This window comes from Parus major, chromosome 7 (genome assembly GCF_001522545.3).
Source record: "Parus major isolate Abel chromosome 7, Parus_major1.1, whole genome shotgun sequence".
In the NCBI taxonomy this organism is placed as follows: Eukaryota; Metazoa; Chordata; class Aves; order Passeriformes; family Paridae; genus Parus; species Parus major.
This window is the reverse complement of record NC_031776.1, coordinates 22,042,118-22,063,676: the sequence shown is the minus strand read 5'-3', so window position 1 is coordinate 22,063,676 and position 21,559 is coordinate 22,042,118. Positions and strand designations below refer to the sequence as shown.

The 21,559-nt window shown below is 55.9% G+C and overlaps 3 protein-coding genes across 12 annotated transcripts in view; all 3 read right to left on the bottom strand.

The window, feature by feature from the left end:
- Positions 1 to 9,019, bottom strand: part of NHEJ1 (non-homologous end joining factor 1) — a 43,636-nt gene extending 34,617 nt beyond the window's left edge. Inside the window, exons 1-5 of one of the 4 annotated variants that reach the window (XM_015635269.3) lie at positions 7,897 to 9,019; positions 7,130 to 7,315; positions 6,059 to 6,268; positions 3,508 to 3,646; positions 1,997 to 2,055 (exon numbers count right to left, since the gene is read on the bottom strand). In XM_015635269.3, coding sequence (XP_015490755.1) covers positions 1,997 to 2,055; positions 3,508 to 3,646; positions 6,059 to 6,268; positions 7,130 to 7,315; positions 7,897 to 7,992 — 690 coding nt within the window. In that variant the 5' untranslated portion in view covers positions 7,993 to 9,019. The remainder of the gene's footprint in view (positions 1 to 1,996; positions 2,056 to 3,507; positions 3,647 to 6,058; positions 6,269 to 7,129; positions 7,316 to 7,896) is intronic. The other 3 variants (XM_015635266.3, XM_033516052.1, XM_033516053.1) reach the window with 3 other exon arrangements.
- Positions 9,020 to 9,610: 591 nt separating this feature from the next.
- Positions 9,611 to 15,007, bottom strand: SLC23A3 (solute carrier family 23 member 3). 7 transcript variants are annotated; one of them, XM_015635020.3, is made up of 12 exons: positions 14,105 to 15,007; positions 13,676 to 13,836; positions 13,064 to 13,158; positions 12,651 to 12,724; positions 12,174 to 12,355; positions 11,913 to 12,036; positions 11,450 to 11,597; positions 11,116 to 11,369; positions 10,823 to 10,928; positions 10,581 to 10,748; positions 10,285 to 10,380; positions 9,611 to 10,117 (listed from the first exon to the last, which is right to left on the bottom strand). In XM_015635020.3, exons 1-12 carry the CDS (start codon positions 14,210 to 14,212, stop codon positions 9,789 to 9,791), a joined length of 1,845 nt encoding a protein of 614 aa, XP_015490506.1. In that variant the 5' UTR covers positions 14,213 to 15,007; the 3' UTR covers positions 9,611 to 9,788. The 7 variants fall into 7 exon arrangements, with proteins under 7 accessions (XP_015490506.1, XP_018863083.1, XP_018863085.1 ...); XM_019007538.2 differs by having other exon boundaries at positions 11,116 to 11,597; positions 12,149 to 12,355; XM_019007540.2 differs by lacking the exons at positions 13,676 to 13,836; positions 14,105 to 15,007 and adding exons at positions 13,382 to 13,457; positions 13,539 to 13,667 and having other exon boundaries at positions 11,116 to 11,597; positions 12,149 to 12,355.
- A 113-nt stretch (positions 15,008 to 15,120) lies between these two features.
- CNPPD1 (cyclin Pas1/PHO80 domain containing 1) lies at positions 15,121 to 21,540 on the bottom strand. Its single transcript, XM_015635027.3, has 8 exons — positions 21,316 to 21,540; positions 21,037 to 21,139; positions 18,568 to 18,649; positions 17,888 to 18,008; positions 17,669 to 17,797; positions 17,436 to 17,497; positions 17,087 to 17,204; positions 15,121 to 16,574 (listed from the first exon to the last, which is right to left on the bottom strand). The coding sequence occupies exons 1-8, from the start codon at positions 21,382 to 21,384 to the stop codon at positions 15,942 to 15,944; spliced, it is 1,317 nt and encodes a 438-aa protein (XP_015490513.1). The 5' UTR covers positions 21,385 to 21,540; the 3' UTR covers positions 15,121 to 15,941.
- Between the last annotated feature and the right edge of the window lie 19 nt (positions 21,541 to 21,559).

Sequence of the window (21,559 nt, the reverse complement as noted above, 5' to 3'; positions counted from 1 at the left end):
CTGCAGGATGGCATCATCAGCGGGTTTATAAAGAATAGGATGAATGCAGACAGGACACACACCCTCCCAGCAGACCAAATGCACAACTGCATCCTTCCACCAGCCTCTCCCCTGCAGTCAGTGCTCAGACCTGGCTACCAAAGGATACAGAGGGGCAGCATGTCCCAGAGCCTTCCATTCCCTATCCTGGACTGTTCTTGGGACACAGAGCACCAACCACATCCCATCTTTTCAGCCTCTGCCAGATGTGCTCCACACCAGCTGCTTTTGCCAGGCTCTGTGCAGGGCTGCCTCACTCCCCTCCTGCCCACTCTGCACCTTCCCCCACGTCCCACTCCCTACCACCTTTTGGAGGACTCTGAATTTCAAGCCTGATGTTCATCTTTAGCAGATGTTGTTCAGATGACTCTTCTACAGAGACACTTTACCATCCCCCTATCCTGCACATCTGCCTGCACCCTTCCAGTGACAGCACTGAAACATTTATTGACTGCTTTTGCCATGTCTGGTCCAGTATAAATCATTTTACCACCTCTGTCTACTGATAAGCTTATCCTGTTGCTGGGAGCTTGGGTTTTTCTCCTACTACACTAAATAAAACCCTTTCCTTCTGTTCATCGCCATGATTTTTCCCTGATGTCTTTAGCTTCTGTTACCCATTTTCTACACTTCATAATTTCTAATTTATATTGATTGCTATCTACTCCCGCTCTCCCATTTGTTATAAACTGCTCTTTTATTTCTAATTGCTGCCTTCACTTTGCCGCTGAACCAGAACGGGCTCTGGGCCAGCGCTGCCCTCTTTCTTGATTGTGGAATTGTGGCTTTTTGTGGCTTCTGAAATTCTTCTGAAAGAGCTCACCATTTTCATTCACATTTTTCTATCTAAATGTTTCCTCTGAGCTGATTTCACTCATAATTTTCCCCCTGCTATGGGAAATTAGCTCTTTCAAGGCATGAAGGATATAAATTACTGCTTAGGAATGTCCTTTCTGTGCCCAGGGTGAATATAATCTGGTCATGATCACTGGTCCCTAGGCAACCTTCAAGTTGCAGTCCAGCAGCAAATTCATGTCTATCCTTCATAATCCAGGAGAAACGAAAGTTGCCTGCACTGGATGCAATGCCTCGCATACAAAAGAGGGATCATCTCTAATTTTTAGAAACTCTTGCAGATCATCTGTTGTTGGCTGCATATGAACATCAGCTCATCTCATAAAGCAACATCCTCCCAAAGCCCGTGTGATAGGGCTGGCACCCTGGCTGACACCCTGGCTCCCAGTAGGTACCACTGTGCCCCACTCCTGTGCCTTCACAGCAAGCACAGGAACACTCAGAAGCGTCCCGAGTCCTTCTGCATCAATGGGCATCAAGCATTTCTGATTTTGACACATCAGTTTGCATCATTTTAGTGCTTCTGTGATGATTTCCAGTAATGGAAAAGGATCAAAGACTCTCTCCTTCCAGTCCCAGTTTCTCCAAAGCACATGTCTGATTTTAGAGCTTAGTGTGCCAAGGAGACAGTGATATGCAGAGCATGGATAACATGCTGAAAATCTCGTCCCCACAATGTGTCATTGCAAAGCCACCTCTAAAAGCAACAGGTGAACTAAAAGAAGATAGCTTCTCCTCATTCACCTGATCCCTGCCTGCCATCAGCAGCAATGTTTAGGTCCAGAGCAAGTGTGGGAGGTGGGTGAATATGCCCCAGTGATAGCACACTCCAGTCTGGCTCGCACCTCTGGCAGCTCCCAGCAAGCAGGTAGTTCCCATCCGGGCACGTCAGGCATGTTCCCAGCTCTGCTAGCCCTAGAGATGAGGTGGAAGGACACAGAGAGGGCCATGGGAGAGCTAGAGGGCATGACCCCTCTTTAGGCAAGTCTAGCTATCCCCACCAGTGCTCCCATCCAGCCAGGCACACCTCACATTGCAGCTGCTGAATGCATCTCCCAGCCACCCCTTTGGCAAAGGAGAGAGGACTTGCACCACTCCTTACCTCAGCCATGAAGTTCTGCTGAAACGTCTCCTCCTGGAAGGGTTTTGTCCGCAGGCGGTCTGCAAGGTAGAGAGGGATCAGCCTGGGCAGGTTTGGCTGACTTCCCACCCCAGCTTCCCCTTTCCCTGACCATGGGGTGAGGATGCTGCAGGGGAAAAGCTCCAGCACACTCTTCCCAGAATCAGCAGGAAACAGCAGCAGCCTCTTGGATTAGGGACACATCACCTGGTTAGCAGAAGGTGCAAGTACCACAAGGAAGTTGAAAAAACATGGTTGAGCCTGCTGATGACACAGCAGCCAGGGAGAGCCAATAGCCCATCCACACTTGTCCCAGCACATCTCATTGAGGAGTAGGGAATAGTGGCAGGACATGCTCAACACCATTCCCAGATCTTACAGCTGGAATAAGCTGAGTCTGTGGGACAGGGCACTGCTTGTCCAGCTGCTCATCTGAAGTGGTGAGCCAGCCTGTGTCCTCCTCTTACAGGACAGGGACAAACACCTGTTATATTCTGCTCTGCACCTTGTCCAAAACACTAGATTTTCCACATTGTTGCTAAGATGCGGTCTGGAGAAGCAGCTGGCTGGATTTGCTCAGCTGCTAGGGTGCAATGCCTCCTCCCAGCTTTCTGCCCTGCACCAAGTAAGGGACAAGAGAGGCCAGCTGCTCACCAGCATCAGTCCCTAGACCCAAGACAGGATGTCCAGGCTGCTCCAAGCCCTGCAGAGATTGCATGCAGCAGGACAGAGGGAAGTACAGCTGGCCAGTGTAGCTCTAGTCCACCTACAGAGCAGATCCAGGCTCCTGTGGTGGGGCATGGGACAGGGTCTGGGCCACAGTATCTTCCTGGATGTGATAAACAAGCCAGGGCTGACCCCCACTAGTCCCTGCATGCTCAGGGTGCAAGGTTCCTGCAGAAGTGCAGCTATCACCGGCAGCAGCAGTTCAAAGCATTGCAGTAGCAAGGGATGACCCCAGCCAACCTCCATAGGTAGGGAACAAACCACCCCCCCAGGGTGGCTCCCCCAGCAGGTCCTGACCCATGTCCTACCCAAGGGAGCTACTGTCTGCCCATCACCCCGATGGTAAAGTAGGCTGGGTGCTGGAGGGGGGCCCATGAGCACAGCTGCACTCCCCACGTCTGGGAGAGCTGGGAGCCCCTGGTTGCTCTCCAAGCACTCAGTGAGCTACTGCACTTGGGAAGGGAGCCTGACACCACTGCAGGGCCAGCCCTTGCTGGCATCCCTGCTGGCTCCTGGGGACCAGCCAGGTGCTCTCAGAGTAGTGGAGAGCCCCTTGGCTACTCCCCAACTTCTACAGCTATTGGTCAAGGGCTGTTCCTCCCCCAGCTCTCCCCAGAGGCTGCTCCCAGCCTTCTGGCTACTGTTGTGCTGCTGGCTCAGCTAAACATGAAACACAAGCCTGGCTGGGTAATAGCCAGTGGGAGCAAAGCACGCCAGCCCAGTGCTAAGGAGGAAACTCGCTCCCTGCCCCAGGCATCCCTCCTCACCTCTGCTGAGAGCGGCCCCGCTCTCCCTGTAATCTTCAATCTCAGCATCCTTCTGGAGCAGCAGGGAAATCAGCTCTTGCACCTGGCACTGCAGCACCAGGTTCATCTGAATCAGGGGCCGCACGAGGTGACGGAACACCTACAATGGAGGAGGGATGCTCTAGCAAAGGTCCAGGTCTTGGGAGGCACACAGCTGTCCACAGAGTGGTCAAAGCAGGGCAGCTGGAAAGGTCTTAGCAAGAGCTGCAGCCCAGCTCACACTCCACAAAATACCTCACATCTCACCCAGATCCAGTGGGAAACGGTCAAAAGATGTGAGCTGGAAAAGGCAGACTAGATGCTCTGGGACACATCCCTCCATCCCAGCCCCATCCTTTCACAGCTGGGGGTTGTAGCAGGGGAAAGCTTAGGTGGGAGAGCCCAATGGAAACAGAGTGCAGGGATAGGCAATCCCCACCCACCACCTGGGCTGCAACAGGAAACAGAGAAGACCCATGTGCCACCCAGACCCTCCCCATGGCTCTGCACACCTCATGGCATGTTGCTATGCAGGAAATAGGCATGGCTGGGTGAAAAAACAGAAAGACACAAGGTGTCAAACTGCAGCTTGATGACCAGGAGAGACACTCCCAGACACATAAGATCAAAAGCAAAAGAGATCCCAACATGCAGGGCTTGTGCATTGCAGCCCACCAGCATACCCTCTAAGCTTACACCCACACAAGCCCCTCACAGAGCCCTGGGCATGCCCTCTGCCTCACAGCCCAGCTGGGCCACCCTGGCCCAGCAGGCACATGAAACAGCCTCTCTCCTATCACCTCCTTCAGTCTCTGGAAGGGTACCTGAGATCCCCCAACCCATTGTGCCCCTTATTTCTGTGGCCAGGCTGAGCCCACGGGTGAGAGGACAGCAATCCTGGCATTGTTCCTGAAACATTCTCACTCCTATGGCAAGCCCACAGTGGGCTCTGCCCACCCCCAGATATGAGCCCAGAGGAGGTGGCCACCACCCACTGGAGCACTTGGAGTGCACCACCTGCAGCAGAGGTGGGATGGGCCAAGCCAGGTGGGCTCTATGCCTTCCTCAAGCCCCTGGCTGGGGCAGAATTCACCCCCATTACTGCATCCAAACCAGCCACACTCAGGACCCCAGCTGCTTCCCACCTCCGTGGTGTCTTGCAGACATCCAGTGTGTGTCCAAGACAAAGCAGAGGAGCAGCCAGGAACGGAGACTCTGCACCTCCTCAGCTCAGCCTCTGTGCATCTTGCCCGACGAGGGACACCAAGTTCCTGGCGTAAGCCAAGCCAGGACCCCGATTACTTGCTCTCCAGTTCAACCCTGACGCTGAGAACAGCCCCCGCAGCAGCTGGGGAGCCCGGCTCTCCCCCCGCGATGCCCAAGCTCGGCCGTGGGGGCAGAGGAAACGCGCCCCGCGGCTGCCGGGGCTGCCGGGCGCTGCCTGCGGAGCCGCGGGGCCGGCCCGGGGCCGGGGCTCCGGCGGGCGGTTCGCGGGCGCCGGGCGCCCTCTTGTGCGCGCAGGGCCGCAGGGCCCGCGGGAGCCCGGCCGCAGCGCTGCCCCACCGGCAGGGGTCCGGCACACGGGCTGCCTCTGGAAACGCAACATGCCGGGCAGCCCCGTGAAAGGGAAAACCCGTAAAAGCCGGGAGACTCGCCTGTAATTCCGCCCGTCGTGACAGACCAGCTGCGGGTTATTTGGGGGTACCTGCCGCCCTGTGCCCTGCTTCATGGCTTGCTCCTAAAGAGAACAGCACCACTCTGCTCCCCAGGGTGCTGGCAGGGCATCACACTGCACTGGACATAGAATTATAGAAAGGTTTGGTTTGGAAGGGACTTTTCAATACAACTCACTAGATCAGGTTGCATAAAGCCCCATCCGACCTGGTCTTGAACACTTTCGGGAAAGGAACATCCACAACTTCTCTGGGAAACCTGTTCCAGTGACTCATCACCCTCAAAATGAAGATTTTTTTTCTAGAAGCTAATCTAAATGTCTCTTCTTTTAGTTAAAAACCATTTCCCCTTGTCCCATCACTATCTGCCCATGCAAAAAGTTGTTCTCTCTCTTTTTAATAAGCCCTCTTCAAGTACTGGAAGGCTGCAACGTGGTATCTCTGGAGTCCTCTGTTCTCCATGTCAAACAATCCCATCTCTCACAATTTGCCTTTGTAGGAGATGAGCTCCAGCCCTCTTATCATCTTTGTGGCTCTCCTCTGGACCCCCTCTAACATATCAATGTTTTTCTTGCACCAAGCACCCCATATTTGGATGCAGAACTCCAGACGGGCTCTCACAAGGACATTTCACTCATGCCCCAGCAGCACCATGTGCTGGGCCTGTGTCACTGCATAGCACAAACCAAAGGCTCAATGGGAAGAAATGGGGACAGTAAACTTTAGGAGAGGCAGAAGGCAGAGTCAGGCAACCTACAGTGACCAGCGGGGCTGGAGACTACTCAAAAGCATCTAAGCATAAGGAGATAATCCTGAATTTTGGCCACTCCCCTCCCTGAACTCTCTGCAGCTTTGCTCACCATCTCCAAGGGAGCAGGGCAGCAGTGGAAGTCCCAGTAGAACGGCAGTCCTGACAGCTCGCTTTTGACGTGCAGCCTGAGGCCACTGGGAGAGTGGTGGCAGGAGAAGGAGGTGGTGGCACTCGGCCGCCCTGCCAGCAAGGGGCACATCAGGTTGCACAAGTGGTTCAGGAAGGAGGACACGTGAACTGTCAGCCGCTTGTTCAGCTCCTGGGAAAAGGCAAGGTTAGGGGGCATGGCACAGCACTGGGGAAAAACAGCAGAAATCCCAGTGCCAAAGGAGACAAACTACTGCACATTTCACAGCAAAAAGCCATCCCTAGGCCTTGGCTTCCAGCTCTCTGACATAACATTCCTCACTGATTCTCTGAAGCCAGCCATGCTGGGAAGAGTCCCCTATCCCGCCAGTCCAGGACGGGAAGGGTGCAAAGGTCAGCACTAGCACATCTGTTCCGCATGCCACCACAAGCACCATGGCCTGGCTGAGAGCCAACAGCAGGACAACCTGCCAGAGCTGAGGGATGGCTGCAGGCATCTGCCCATCCCTCTTGCCACCAGTCACACAGCATTATGTGACACAGGGACATGCCACTCCAATGGCCCATGAAGCCCTGGGCACATGGGCTGAGGAAATGAGGCACAGCTCCATGCATTTTGGGGGCCAAGCTGACAGGATGCCCCATGAGAGACTGTACTAGCTATGAATGTGAACAGAATCTCTCTGTCATGAGTAGAAGGCAGCCTTGTTTCAAGCTTCTTTTTAGTACACTGACCCTGGGGAAACCAGCTGCCCATCCAGCCCACAAGTGAAGAGACTGTGCCAGCCTCTGTATGCAGACCCACCTGGCTGCCCCAGGCATGCCAAACAGTGTGGCCCACTCTCCCAGCAGAACGGTGTTTGGCCTGGTGGAGTGACAGGGCTTGGGCACATCCACACAGGGACTTCCCGGGTTGGGTATTTGCTCCCGAGCCCAGTCAGACCCAACAGCCATTGTGTCACCAAGCAATTTATGCTGGTGTGTCAGCTGCTGGGAGGAGAAAAGGAGGCCCCTGACCTTTTCAAATACTCACCTTGGACCTTTGTCCCACAGCTTCGGCATCTGCACTCTCGTACCAGACACTGCTGAGGTCAGAGATGAGCAGAATATAGCCAGTGTCCATGAAGCACACTTTGGCAAGAAAAGTGGACTCGTCAAAGCGAACAGAAGCCCAGGGCTGAGTCAGGAGGCTGCTTTCCAGCTCCTCAGAGCCCTCCATCTGCAAGAGAACAACCAGGTCTCTGCCTCAACCCTCACCCAGGAAGGCCTGGTCCGTGGGGTGGCCTCACAGGGACCCTCAGTCCCGGCTGGCCCGTTTATGGTGCAGTCCCGCCTGATGGCACGGAAGTGAGGATACTCAGCCAGCTGTGCTCACACATGCGAGCAGCAGAGCTGGGGCGTGTGTTTTGGGAGCTTTCTGCAGGGCAGGTCGTGCAGTAGCTCACAAGAAGCACCCCAGATGCACCAGCAGGCACAGGGCAGTGGAACTCCTGCCTCCCCGGGTTACCCGGTGCTTGCTGGCGTTAACACGTCAGGATCTCTACTCCCAGATGAACATTTAGGCTGCCCCGCCGGCACCGGGCGGGCAGCAGGGCGCTCCAGCCTCCTCCTGCTGGGGCAGCCCATCCCTGCGCTCCACGCGAGCCCGTCCCCGCCTGCAGTGACACCGGCAGAGTGCCGGAAACCCTCTGCTGCTTCCCTCTCCTCCCTAGGACGGGCTCCGCGCCCCCCAAAACACTCGGGGACACAGCGACCGCGGGGCGCCCGCAGGCCTGGAGCTCTGCGGAGCCGCAGCATTACCCGAGGGCAGGAGGAGTAGGCGGCCGGAGGATGCAGAGGCACGGGATTGCGCGCGGCGCCGGGCCGGAGCCGAGGGCAGACTACGGCTCCCGGCATGCTGCTCTCTTCCGCGGCGTGCGGGGCCGGGGCACGCCGGGACGGGCGGCTCCTTGCGCTCCGGGAGCCGCCATCCGCCCCCCCAGACCCGCTGGGAACACACTGGTGTTCCCTTGTCTGCTCACGAGGACAGCGAACCGAGCTGCCGTGTCCCTCTAGAACGTCCGCGGTTGCCGTAAGGGGTGTCACGGCCAAGATGCTGATGGGGACCGAAACGCCTTAGGAGTTTATTCTGCGCTTGCGCCTGCTACGAAATGTCCTGGCACAAGTGCCCTGCTGGGTTCAGGGCCCGCTGCAGCAGGAGAGGCAGCGACAGCGGGGAGCTCCTCCTGTTCCGTGTCCCCAGGTTTATTGCTCTGCCCCAGGGTGCCGGGCAGACACGGCCAGGGCACGCACCCGCACCGCTGCTCTCCCAGGGTGTGCGGGAACTCGGCTGCTGCACCGCAGCGAGCCCTGCATAGCTGGGGCTGCAGCTGCCTCTGTCCTCACTTGCCTCGCAAGGCGGCACACAGCAGCACTGTGCCAGCTTGGTACATCACACACCCCCTAGTTCCCTGCACGCTGAGGCCCACCCTTACCGCAGGCACTGATTTCCAGGCCTCATCACCCATTCTCTGACTGTGATCCCCCACCAGCACACCATGCATTGAGGGCATCCAGGCTGGGCCCACAAACTGCTCCCGCTGAGCTGCCCCTGCGTCTCCCAGTTACACTCTTTGCACACACCCCTCTGCTAACCCCTCTCCCCAGCATGCAGGCTGTAGCCTCCTCCCACAGCAGTGCCAGGAGACTGTGGTCATCGCACAGGGTTTGCATCCTGACAGGGTGTCAGGGAGCAGGGGAGTAGGCAAGGACTTTGCAGTGCAGGACAGAGTAGGTTGCAGTAGGTTTGTGGTACAGGACCCAGTTGGACTTTGGGCAGAGCTGAAACTGAGGGTCAGGTGGGGGTGCTGGTTGGATGAGGATGAGCCATGCATTTATGCTGTTGTGCACAGCTGTGGGGGTCACAGAGAAATGGGGAAAGAAAGCTCACACCTAGGGACCTGCACACACAGTGCCCCCTCATCCCTCCCACCCTGCATCCACCTTTGGGTGTTTTGCCTTGGGACCAGGTGGAGGGAGATATTCTTCTCAGGGGAAATCCAGTATTGGCTAGTGCAGTCACAAGAGCACTGCCTAGGGGTTGTTTATATGGTGAGCACTACTGGGGATAACCATCTGTAGGTGAAAGGGTGTTCGTTGTTTGGGAAATTGAGCTGAGTTGCACCCTCAGCCTGGAGCATCCTGGAGTGCCAGAGCATTGGTATACACCTGGTGCCATGGGCAGCAAGGGGCCATAGGCACAACTGGGGCACAGCAGGGAGGAGGTGGAGAGCCTGTTCTTCCTGAGCACACTGCCAGCAGGTGAGCATAACCAGAGTGACAGTCCTTTGGGGCTAGTCAAAGCACTGAACTCTCCCCTAGTCATCTCCACAGGGTGATGGTGGATTTTAGAGATATCCACATCTTCAGCTGCAATGGTACCAGGTGGCTCTGCTCTCCTGTCACAGTCCTCAGGGCAACAGGGGATCCCCTAGGTAAATCCCATCTAGAAAGAAAACCCCCTGGAAAAGGCAAAGTTGGTTGAAGATTTTTATATCTCGCTCTCAAGCAGGGAAGTTAGGTTTGTGTTAGGAGGGTGGAAGCTCAGGTTCCTCCAGTCCTCAAGGGCTTCAGAAATGAGGAACGAAATGGCTCACAAGCTGCCTTGCGGGCACAGCCCTGTTTTTGCATGAGGCACCCCCAAGATGACAGGGTCAGGCCCCAGTGTGCCATGCAGGCATGTCTGTCTGGCTTGGCCTTATTGCTGGCTGCAGCTCCCCAGAGCTGGGTTTGGGGAGCAGGTGTGTCCCTTCCCCTGGGTCAGCAGTCCCCTCCTCAGTGGCACAGCTGCCCTCCTCTTCCTCACTCCTCGGGCAGAGGAAGCAGCATGGAAAGGCTTTGCAGGAAGATGGCAGCAGCCTCCTCAGCCTAGTGGGGAGCATATATGCTTGGGTGGCTTCTCCTTTCTCTCCACGGAGGTGACAGTCACCAGCCCTGGCTTTCCATGGCTGCTCAGAAAGCAGCCCTCGTTCCTCCAGTGTTCCTGCAAGCAGGGAGGTAAGCAGTGAAATGGGCGCCCCTTCCTCCTAGCCCACACCAGCCCCAGCCCCCTCAGCTGGACTGCCTTAAGGCAGAGCTGGTGGCTTGCCCCATGGACTGATCCAGTCCTCAGAGCAGGACATATGCAGAGCACCTAGAGTAGCCTCTTACCTGAGACCGTGTTCTCCAGAAAAAATGACAAGAAGCCAGTTAAGAAGACAGGGACCATAAGCAGAGAGAGGAAGAGGAGGTCCAGTGGCACCCAGCCTGCAGGGACAGCCAGAATCAGCCAGGAGGTCCCAGCCCAGCCAGAGGAAAGGGGCATGAGCAACCATGGCAGAACTGGGGATTGAAGAGGTAACTGCCTGCTACCATGAGCCAACCCAGCCTCCCAGAACACTGGAGATGTGTGGTCACCATGCCATGGGACTCAAGGCTTTACCTTGCCTGGGGAACATCCCTCATACCTGTGGCCAGGGGAGCCAGAGCCATGCCGAACCACCGTGGTACCAACAGTGCCATGAACATGGCAAAGCCAACAATGAAGATGTTCCTCCCTGAGTCAATGTCTGTGTACTGGAAGTAGGAGATCCCCGTGCCCACAGCCACGGCGTAGGTTACACAAAGCACCCCTCCTGCGAGGGGCAGGAGTCAGGCAGTGCCAGGCAGGCTGCAGGTGTGGCAACAAGGGGCAGGGCAGGGTACCCACCGTGAACTGCCAGTGGGATTTGGGTGAGGAGCCCTGCCAGCCTCGGGGACATGCCCAGCACCATGCACACCAGGGCACTTACTTGCACTGAGAGGCGAGAGCCAGCCTGGCAGAAAGAAGAGTGGGAAAATGAGGATACATAGCATCACCCCCTCCTCTCCTGCCCCATTCTGCTACACACACCTGCCTTTCCCAGCAGTGGGTCCATGACATCCTGGCAATTGCAAGTCCCACACACCTGCTTGACTGCCTCCCCATCCCCTGCCAACCGTTCCCCCCCCACTTTGGCATACCTGTGTGAGGCCAGTGGCACAGGTGTTTGCAATGCTGGAGGCTGTGCCCCCAGGGCTGCCCAGCAGTCCTGCCAGGAGGCTGCCCAACCCTTCCATGCAAAGACCCCGGTTACAGGCGTGAGGGGGTAGCCGAGGGGCTCGCAGCAGCCTCCCACACAGCACGTAGCAGCCCACAGAGTTCATGCTGCAGCCGATGGCCATGGAGATGCCCACTGCCACCGCCCGGGGGGTGAGCAGCGGCCACCTCCACTCTCCTGCAGAGGAGGGAAAAGGGACAGGTGATAGAAATCCTGTCCAAAAGTGGATGGCTGCACTCAGCCCTGCTGCCCCCCACCTGCATAGGGGATGCGGATCCAAGGGGCGTTGAAGGTGCTGTTGGCCCAGGACAGTTGTGCCATGGTCACATCCAGTGATTCCCAGGGAATGTGGAAGTAGCTGAGGATGGCACAGACAATGCAGACACCAGCAAATGGGAGCAGTACCTGCAAGGCAAAAGAGGATGCTCAGCAGGGGACCCTCCTCCCCTGCCTGCTCTGGCCAGCACCCCATAGTTGTCCTGTCACATCTCCCAAAGAGTCATGCCACATTTCCCCTTACACCTGCAGGAAACATCCCAAGATGCTCTGCTCCAACACTGTGGGACACCAGTGCTTCTCCAGAAGCATCCATGTTCTGGGAGCTGTACCAGAGCTTTTCTTCCCTGCCTGTGGTCCAGGGCTCACCCAACCCCACAGCAAAGAGCCAGGCTTGGAGAGAGAACCCTGGTGACAGTGAAGAGAGCAGACAAACCACAGTACCGAGAATGTGCGCAGGGTAGGAACTGAATACTCTGTGGAGCCCTCCCAAGCATGGGGCCAGGCACAGAAGGGCAGGCGGCAGGAACGCAGGTGTTGGGAGAAGGTGACGGCAAGGAACATGAGCCTAGGAGAGTGAGCACAGGTCACCACACAGCATCACAGTCAGTGATGGGGCCCCAAATGTGCACCATGCACTGCTGTCCCACTGATGAATGAAAGCCCCAGGAGCCACCCACCAGTACAGTCCCTGGGCTCACATACAGCAGTGCTACACCCCAGTTAGTGGAGCAGAAGAAGGCAGCTTCCTTGTATGAGGACAGCCCAATGATGGAGAGGGTGGGGGCCAGGACCATGGGCCCACAGTGCTGCGCTGCCCACCCACACACGCCAGATACTCCCAGCACCACCTGAATGAGCCCAGAGACCAGCACTGCTCCAGAGACCTGAAAGAAGAAAAGATGGGCCTGTGGGACAGGATGCATGGAGTACAGTCCAACACCTTCCCTTGGCCACATTCCACTGCCCCAGCAGCTGGGAACAAGTGCTTGTCTCACGTGCTCCACTCACCCCAAGCACAGAGAAACATATACATGGACATGCATCATGATCCCCATTGCCTTCGCACCTCTCTTCATGGCAAATCCCACAAAAAGAGGCTGGGGGTATAGGGATATAGGTGACAAGTGGAAACTTGATGGAGCAGGATAGAGACCCCCTTTCCACCACAGGAGCACCCACCTCTTGCAATGATTCAGCCCAGCTCCTTGTGTCTCTGCAGTGAGGTACAAGGCATGTACTGGCCATGGCTGTGCCTGGAAGGAAATTTTGGAAGGGTGTGACACACATGGATCCTGAGGTCCTGGAGCTGTGTCCAAGAGGATGCAGTAAGGAGGCTGCTGGCTATACAAGGGGAAGTGTGCCAGCATCCCCATCCCCATAAGCCCTGGTCCTGGGGAAGTGACCAGATACATTACAAGTGCACTCAGGAGTGAGTAGGGTGCTGTGCACCATCACCAGAACGGCCAGCAGGCAGGACCCCTTGCTACCCCCTCATATCCCTACTTCATCTAGCAGGCACCTCATCATTGCCATTCCTCTGGCACCAGCTTGGCCCAGGACCCAAGGGACACAGGCTCCAGGGCTGTGCTTACCATTCCTGTCTGTGCTGGCAGTGGGGGACAGGTGGGAGCTCAACACCATGGCAGGGACCAAGTACTCAAAGGATGGGATTTGAACCAGGGGCATCCTGAGGAAGGATACAACAATGGTTCATTAGGGAGGAAGGACAGGCAAGGGAACAGGGCTGCTCCCAAAGCCCAGGCTGCCAGAGGAACAGGGGTGGGAAGGGAAGCCAATAAGAACCCCAAAGTGGCAGGAGGTCACCCTATATTCTACATGTGTCCTAGTATATCCCAAGTGACAGCACACGGAATGGATGCAGAGGTCAGAGGCCTTGCTGAATCCCATACCCAGCCTGTGTGGACAGCACGGGCAGCAGTTGGTCTGAAGGAGCTGTGCCTGATGTTGGAGCAAGGCAGTGAAGAGCTAGAGGGAAAGCATAAGTTTTTCTAGAAGTGTGTGTGAGAGGGAGGGGACATCTGTGACCACTGTGCAGAGATGCAATACCAAGAGGTTTTCCTTGTGCCCCTTCCCACTTCCAGCAAAGCTCATCTTCCCACATCCTAGGAGGAGACAGACATGCCCTTCCATGGCATCATCATCCTCCTGGTGACAGCTGCTCCCCCTTCATCCCCCTTGCTCACCGGCTCCCCAGGGTGGTCTGCAGCACTGTGGAGATGCCGCAGGCAAAGAGGCTTCGTGCCAGCAGCTTGCTGGTGTTCTGGGCACGAGGTGGCTCCTGGGGCAGGGTGGGCAGCAGGAGGAGGTGGAAGATGCAGAGCAAGGAGGTCTGCACAGCCAGATGCTGTGCAGGGAAGAGATGGAGCAGTCACAAGTCCCTGCAGCAGCCAGAGCTGCAGCTCCCCATGCCCAGACCCCCTGAGAGGGTAAATGCCCACTGGCCCCACCTGGGCAGCACTCCCTACTGCCCACTCCCCTCCCAGCACACTCTGACCAGAGCCATGCACACCCTTTGCCTGGCAGGATGCAGCCCCTGCCCTGCAATCTGAGAGTATCCCAGCCCTCTCCTCATCATCCCATCTCTCTGGCTGCTCACCGTGGTCCCCCCTTACCTGAAGGGCTAAGCAGCAGCTCAGGAGCCAGGACCATATCTTCTGGGACAAGCAGGATGTGAGCATGGGGCTCCCAGCTCCAGGTGCTCTGCCATGGCCCCCATTCATGCTGCTGCCTTCTCCACACTGCTCACAGTGGGCAGGCTCCCACCCCCAAGAGCTCCTTGCATATCCTCACATGCTGAACTTCCACCTTCTGCAGGAGCTGCCCCAGGGTTAGTCATTAACTTGAGTTGGTGAGTAACCTGCCCTTATGGCCAGGAATGCAAGTGTCACCCTGGTTTGTCACCACAAGGGCCAGGTGACAGGCAGCCACAAGCAGGTCCTCAGACTATTATTGTGCAAACTATCCCACAGCCCAGGTCCCATCACTGCCTCTGTGGGCAAGGACTAGGTAGGCCACAGCCTTGACACCTCTTCCTCCATGTGCTTACACTATTCCCACAAGCAGCATCCTTCAGCTTCAGTATGCCCTGCTCATGCTTGTTTCTTCCCAGCACAACATCTGCTGCCCTCGTGGCCCAGCCTGGTCTCCAACGGGGGTTTATTATACCCCACATTCTCCTAGGAGAGTACTGAATCCTGCCACTGGACAAGGATGCAAGGGACAAGAGCTGCCTACTTGGCTGGAAAGGATCCCAAGGGTGCACAGGATGCTCATGTTTTTGGCACAGGGCAGAGGTGGCTGTGTCAGTGACCTGGTCAAGCCCTTGCTGCTCAAGGCTCACTCATTAACAGGTAAGACTTTGGAGAGCAAAGAGCAGTGGAGAACATGCATTCCCCACATTCCCAAGGATGGGGATCCTCCTCTGCTGTTGTCCCTGTCTGCACCAGGCATATCCCTCCTGTCACGAGAGACTGCAGGACAGGCCTTGCAGGTCTCCTGGGCTCACTGGCAGCACCTAGGATCTGTCTTGCACAGCAGCTCCACAGGCAAGTGCAGCTGCATGGACATGGCTCTGCTTTGGGGCAGGCATGCTGCCAGTATGGAGCAGCTCAGCAGGACAAGGCAGGCACACAAGAAGAACTACTTTTATTGGAAGAGATTTGCATCTACAAAAGAGTGAAAAACAGGTGTAAAATCCACAGTAAAAAGAAGGGGCATGATGAGCTGGGCTGGTCAGCAAGACAAGGTGCCTTCTTCCCGCTCTGAGGAGCAGTCAGGCACTGTTTTCTCACTGATACAGACAGCTGGGGTTTGGGATGGGGTCACAGAGCACCCCAGATTCAAAACACCCAACACAAGCAGGATAAGGAGGTTCAGCTCTAGCCACACCTCATCCCCACCAAGCCCAGCAGGGCATAGCCACATCAGGGTACCTGCTTGGTGTCATTCTTGCAAGTTCCAAGAAGTGGCCTATCATCCCCCAAATGTAAATATTGCTATGACCAGCCAGCTCATTCTCACCTCCTTCAACCTCCTCTCCCCTATCCCAGGCACCCCACCTTCTCACTGGGGTCACTGCCTTAGCCCCTCTACCCTGCACACACAGTCCCAGCCTCCAACATGCCATATGCCACCTCTGTCCAACACCACTCACTACAGGAAGGGGTACAATACCCCGTTTGTACAAGCACCCCAGCCCAAAGGCAATCCATATTTACCCTCCAGCTATTAAGTTCCCACCCCAGCAAGCCAGCCCTATTTCAACCTGTCTCAGCAGCCCCTAAGTGAAGAACATCCCTGCCCTAGGTGAGGGGACACAAGTGCTGGTTTGAAAGTAATGCAGAGGCCTTCAGCCCCCTGCAGTGCCAGGGATCAGGGGTCCCAGAAGTGCAAGGAAGTGAGTTGTGCCACACTAGAAGGGAAGGGGAAAGGGGCTGCTGTCCTATACTCCTAACTGGGAAAAATGAAGCTCTTGATTCTACTGAGATCCATAGCAGAATGCAAGAAGCACTGCTTCAGCCCCAGAGGGTCCAGCCAGTCCTCACGGTTGGGGGCTGCATCCCATGTGGGGCCCGCAGTGGCCGAGCAAGCACGGCAGTGGAGCACTGGAGGAGCCGGGAGCACGGTGAGTCCGAAGGGGCCAGGCTGGCTGGGGGCTGCAGTGGGGGCGGTACGGTTGGATCTCTCACAGGCAGTGGGCACTTTCCGGAAAGGACCTTGTGGGAGGCTCCTGTGTTGGGCTAGATCAGGTGCCTTTGGGTAGGACAGAGCTGTCATCACACTACCCCACAGGTAGAGTGCAGTCGCTGTGACACCTCCATGACGTGGCTCCTTGGTCGTCTCATTCTCTCCCAGGCAACAGGTGCAGCTGGCTGAGGACACATTGGGCAGCTCGGGCTGGGCTTGGCCAGGGGCTGGGGCTGGTTGGGCATCCAGCTGGCACCTCCCCTCCTCGGGGAACAGCGCAGGGCGGGGGCCTGCGGCGCTGACACTCCTCATGCACACAGACCGGTGCACTACAGTGATGGAGGCGAAGATGGCTGCGAAGCCCGTCAGGTACACCACACCCAGGAGGCAGGCCAGCTAAGGAGAAGCCAAATGTTAGCCCAGACACCCCCAGCAGCAGTACCCCCTGCCAGCCATGATGCAGCATGGCCACAATCAACCCAGCAGCCGTGATAGGGAAAGGCATCACCAGCTCCAGGGCTGGGTGCCGAGAGCAGGCAGCCACACTGCTAATGGTGGGCAGCGCACAGCCTGCCCAAAGCTGGGCCTAAATATCACAAGCCAAAATGTCCCAGCTAAAATCCAACAGTTCCTGTTTAAAACCCTAGCCAGTAGCCAGTTGCCTCCATGCCACCACCATGTCCTTGAACCATGACTTGTGCAGCTGCGGTCCAGCACAGGGCACACTATCCAGCACCAGGCTGCAGTCCTCAGGCAGTGCAGCTGCAAATCTGCATCTTCTGACAGCTTCCCTTTTCAATGGGGAATAAACCAAGGTGCTGCTCTCAGTGGAAGAGAGGATCCTGCTCCAAATCCACAGCCTGCTGGGCACCATGTTCTTGCAATTAACTGCTCTCCTATGCCCTTACCTTCACCACTTGCTGGTAGAACTGGCTCAGCACATGCTGCCACATGGACTGCTCCATGAGAACACAAAGATCTGTGTAGGTGAACCAGCCACGCCACATGCCCTGTTTTTCAGCCACACTGCAAGAAATACAAAAAAAAAAAAAAAAAAAAGAGAATAGTGCACCTTCCCCATCAAAGCAGCTTCAGCCCAGGTGGGCTAGGAGAAGACCCTGCTTAAGCTCTGTAAAAGGGATCTGCAGAGCCTAGCTAAGGCTCACAGGTGTTCCACTGCAGCAGGGCTATCTCCAAGCAGGGGCAGAGCCAGGCTGCAACACAGATAAAAAGATCACCCCCACCCTAGACACCTACCGTCCTTCCAGCCAGCTCAGCACTTCAAACAGCTCCCGAGGATCTGTGTACAGACTCCAGTCCTGCCGGGACAGCAGTTAAAGGTCAGTGCAGTCAGGGCAGGTCACCCAGCACCCAGACACATCTTTATCCCATCAAGGGATCATGTGGGGGAAAAACAGAAATCCAGACTCCCCTCAATGTCTCTTTTCCCCTGCTCTGTGAAACAGTTGGCAGCAGTGAGTTTCACTTACAATAGCACTCAGGAAGTTCATCTCCAGTGTGTTCATGGTCTGGACATCCACCTTCCCTGCTGCTCCCCACTCGTCGTTGAACACCTCCTCTTCCTCACCCTCATCATAGAGGTACTTACTCGCCACCATCTAAAGGCAGCACAAAGGACAGGATCTCAGTCTCCAGTGCACTCCTAAAGGCTTCCCTCCAGCACAGTTACCCCCCTGCCCACCACCCACCATGGAGATCAGGAAGAGGTCTGAAGATGAGATCTGCTGGAGGTATTCAGGGTTCCGGTGCCGAAGTCTCTCAATGTAAACCAGTGCCAACATCATGGAGCAGGGTGAGATGCAAGCTTCCCTGTAGGACAGGACAAGAATCAATGCTACAAACATCCTAGGCACCAGGGCACAAATTGGCTGCTCCCTCTCCATGGAGACAGTAGGAAGGTTTAGCAAATCACTAGACAGGTCACAGCCTTGCCAGCTCTGTGCCACCTATCCTGAGCTGCAGCTACAGAAGACACAGGGGATGCAGGGTGGAGAGCAGAAAACACTTGTTTCTGTTCCTAGGCACAATCAGCTCCAAACAGAGCAACCCTGCCTGCAGCAAGGCATGCTGTGAGGGCTCAGCTGCCAAGAAGAGACTCCAGGTTCAAATCTGGTTGCTCAGGGAGCTGCAGATCTAGCCAGTACAGACTCCCTCTAGTAAGAGCGCATATGCACCCCAGAAAGCAGGATAAACTCAACTGCATCAGGAAGTCACTGTGCCTGCTGTCTGTGCCTCCAGCTTCTCTTTGACACTAATCAGGCCTAGGCACAAAGCCAGGGGCTGGCCCAGGGGACAGAAGTGAGTCACAGGTAAGACCAGAGCTCCAAGTTTTGACACTGGACATGAAGGGACAGGTTTTGCTTCTTACCGAGATACGTGAGACACATATTTCTTCTGGAGTCTGCGGATAGGACTGGGAGCCACTTTCTGCAGCAACTCCACAGCAATATCTAGGAGAGAAAGCACCAAAAGAGTTAGTGCCCTCTGGCCCAGTCCATGCCCACCCTTCCCCTTCTCCATACAAGCCCATCAGGTCTTGGTGTTTGCTCAACCCTTCAAGTTCAATTTAAACTCTGAAGCCTTATCAGAGGTCAGGGACAAGTGAGGAACAAACATGCAGGGCAGGCAGATCACAGCAGGAAGAGGATGTGAGTGACCAAGGCCCTGCAGCAGTGCCAGATCAGCAGGTCTGTGTCATGGGGAACCACTAGCAGTCAGCTGCAGAGAAACACCCTGCCCTCACACCCTGCAAGACCTCAGACAGCCCTTCTGGAGGCCTTCTTGCTTCTTGGACCTTACATCACACCACATCTTCATGGTGCTTTGCTCCCCTCCAACCAGCAGCATCTTCCCCCTCCAGATCTCATCAGCACTGATCCAGCTTCCCCTACACCACAGCCCCAGCACCAATGAGATGAAGTACAAGGTACCCATGTGAGCAGGAGCCTGAAACCACTGACAGCTATCAAAGCAGGGATACAGTATAACTGCAGCTCAGCCCCCCCTCCCCCTCCCCCGACTTTCCCTGCACTCAAGGACATGCCTCAGCATTCCAGCACTGAAAAGGCCAGACACTGACACACTGACTCCAGCAGCTCCCAGCTCACTTACCTATACTATAGGACCACGTGGAAGCATCCCAAGCAGCACTACAGTCTGATGCTAGGCAAGAAGTGCTTTAGACAGGAAATTTCAACTCCATTTTGTTTCTGAGCCCTTGGCTGACAGAGTTGAGAGCAGAGTCAATCCCAGCAGCCTTGCATTTCCAGCTACCAAGGGAAGCATCATCCTTTCTACATCTCTCCAGCAACTAGGAGAATGGCTGCACTAACACGAGTGATTTGCCTAAAGAGCAGCCACCAAGCCCAGGAAAACACTGCTCTGAGGAACTTCCCTACACCATCCAGGCCACACCATGATGTACAGCCAGGCAGACAGACTTCCAGCAACCCATTGGCTACTCCCAGCTTCTCCCACTACTGCTGCTGCTCTCCCTGCCTTTCCTGGCCACCATTGTGCCAGCACAGAGGCAGCACCAACATCCCAAGTGATCCCTACAGGCTATGTCTTGATATGAAACCAAATTCTTCAACCCACAAATCCAATTCACAACAGTGTCCTGCCCCAGAGGGAATGGAGAGCAGCTGATCAGTTTCCCCATCTCACAGCACACTAAGTGTGGTTACTGTTCTTCTGTTTCCAAAGGAACAAATTCACATTTCAACTTCTCTCCTCAGCCAGCCCCCTACTGCCTTCTGCAACCAACTCCCAATGCCAAAGACCTTATCCTGCTACTCCACTCTCCCAACAAGCCTCTATCTTGTTTTGAGAACAGTGCCATAAACTTGCCATGTAGCAATGACACAGCTGTACCAAGACAGATATTATAGTCCTGGACCCCATTTTTTGAAAGCAGCTGGTGAAGGAAGGCTGGTGAAGAAAAGCAGACCAGCCCATGGACATGCACCACTCCTCCCCCAGCTACCAGAGTCATGGCATTTCCTGAGCACAAGGCAATCCTTAGAGTTAACAGCCCCCAACAGCTTTACTGCATGACTGTACCCTTTGAACTTTCATGCATGGAACCACCTTGCATCCTGGTGCAACCTCTGCCTTGAGCTTGTGTTGGAACTCATTACGTCCAGCAGTGCTCAGGCATCTGGCTGCTCTGCCTGGGTCTGCCCCAGCACCACACACTCAGCGTCCTTCTTATTGAGGGACATCGTACACAGCCTCCTGGCAACTTCATACCACTTCCCTAGCAAGCAGCTAATGGAAATGCTAAGACAACCACAAAGTGAAAGCCCTCTATCAAACCACTGCTTGCCCTTTTCCACTCCTCTCCACCATCACCTGCACCAGCTCCTCAGTATTAACCCAGCCATGTCCTTCTGCTCCCCAAAACACTGCTGAATGGACAGGAAGAAAAATGCAATCCAGACAAATACAGCAAGAACTTTTCACCATGGTGCTCACAACTAGAAGTTGAACAAACCCCTGAGTGTTTTGCAGAGCAGAAGCAATTATCTAAGACAGCTTTCATCAAGCACAAATTCACAACCTGCCCTGCCAAGGAATTCACAAGCAATCTAAAGGACTTTATACACCAGTGAGATGTCAAAAATGCAGCAACGGCCCAGACATGGCAACAAAACAGAGAACAGAAACCATGAGGCTCTGGCATCCTGCCCTGCTGTGTTGCACTAAGTGGGAAAGGCTGGTCAGGGGTGGGATTTGGCGCTGAGGAAAAAGCAGGTGACTTACTGGTTTCGGCCCCTTGGGCTACTTCCAACCCCCTTGACTCAGCATTCCCATCTAGGGACAATCAGCAACTCACCTGCCACGGGGCTGGAGAGATTATCCAGGCTGCAGTCTTTGTCCCAGCCATAATAGAGTCGCTTCCGGACTCTCTCGCTCAGCTGCTGGTGCCTGGGCAAGAACTGAAGGCAGACAGAGAAACGTGAGGAAGGCCCAGTGCATTCCTCATACGGTGCTTTCCACCCCAACCCAGCTCAGGCCTACACCGGGCCGGGGCGTGCGGCCACATGGGGCTCCCCGGGAGCGGGGGAATCACCCCGAGGGGCTACTAAGAGCAGGCTGGGCCGCGGATACTCACCGTGAACTCCTGGAACCCACTGAGGGAGAAGGCGCCCTCCTCGTCCAGCAGCAGCTCGTCCAGCTCCATCTTGCCCGCTCACAGGGCGGGGGCTGACCGATCCCCTTCGGCGATACGGGGCCGGCTCTGAGGACGCGGTGCCGGTCCGCTCCGAGGCCGAGGCCCGGCGCAGTGTCGGGAGCGGAGCCCTCAAAGCCGCTGCCAGGCTGACCGCCACCGCCCGCCCTTCCGCCCTTCCTGTTCC

Coding starts and splice junctions, on each gene's coding strand:
- SLC23A3 (XM_019007538.2), bottom strand. CDS start 14,212: ATGAATGGGGGCCATGGCAGAGCACCTGGAGCTGGGAGCCCCATGCTC. Junction 10,749..10,822: donor AATCCCACTGGCAGTTCACG/GTGGGTACCCTG, acceptor TGCCCCTCGCAG/GAGGGGTGCTTTGTGTAACC. Junction 10,381..10,580: donor TCTGGCTCCCCTGGCCACAG/GTATGAGGGATG, acceptor CTGTCCCTGCAG/GCTGGGTGCCACTGGACCTC.
- CNPPD1 (XM_015635027.3), bottom strand. CDS start 21,384: ATGGAGCTGGACGAGCTGCTGCTGGACGAGGAGGGCGCCTTCTCCCTC. Junction 18,650..21,036: donor TCTCTCCAGCCCCGTGGCAG/GTGAGTTGCTGA, acceptor TTTCTCTCCTAG/ATATTGCTGTGGAGTTGCTG. Junction 18,009..18,567: donor TATGTGTCTCACGTATCTCG/GTAAGAAGCAAA, acceptor CCTGTCCTACAG/GGAAGCTTGCATCTCACCCT.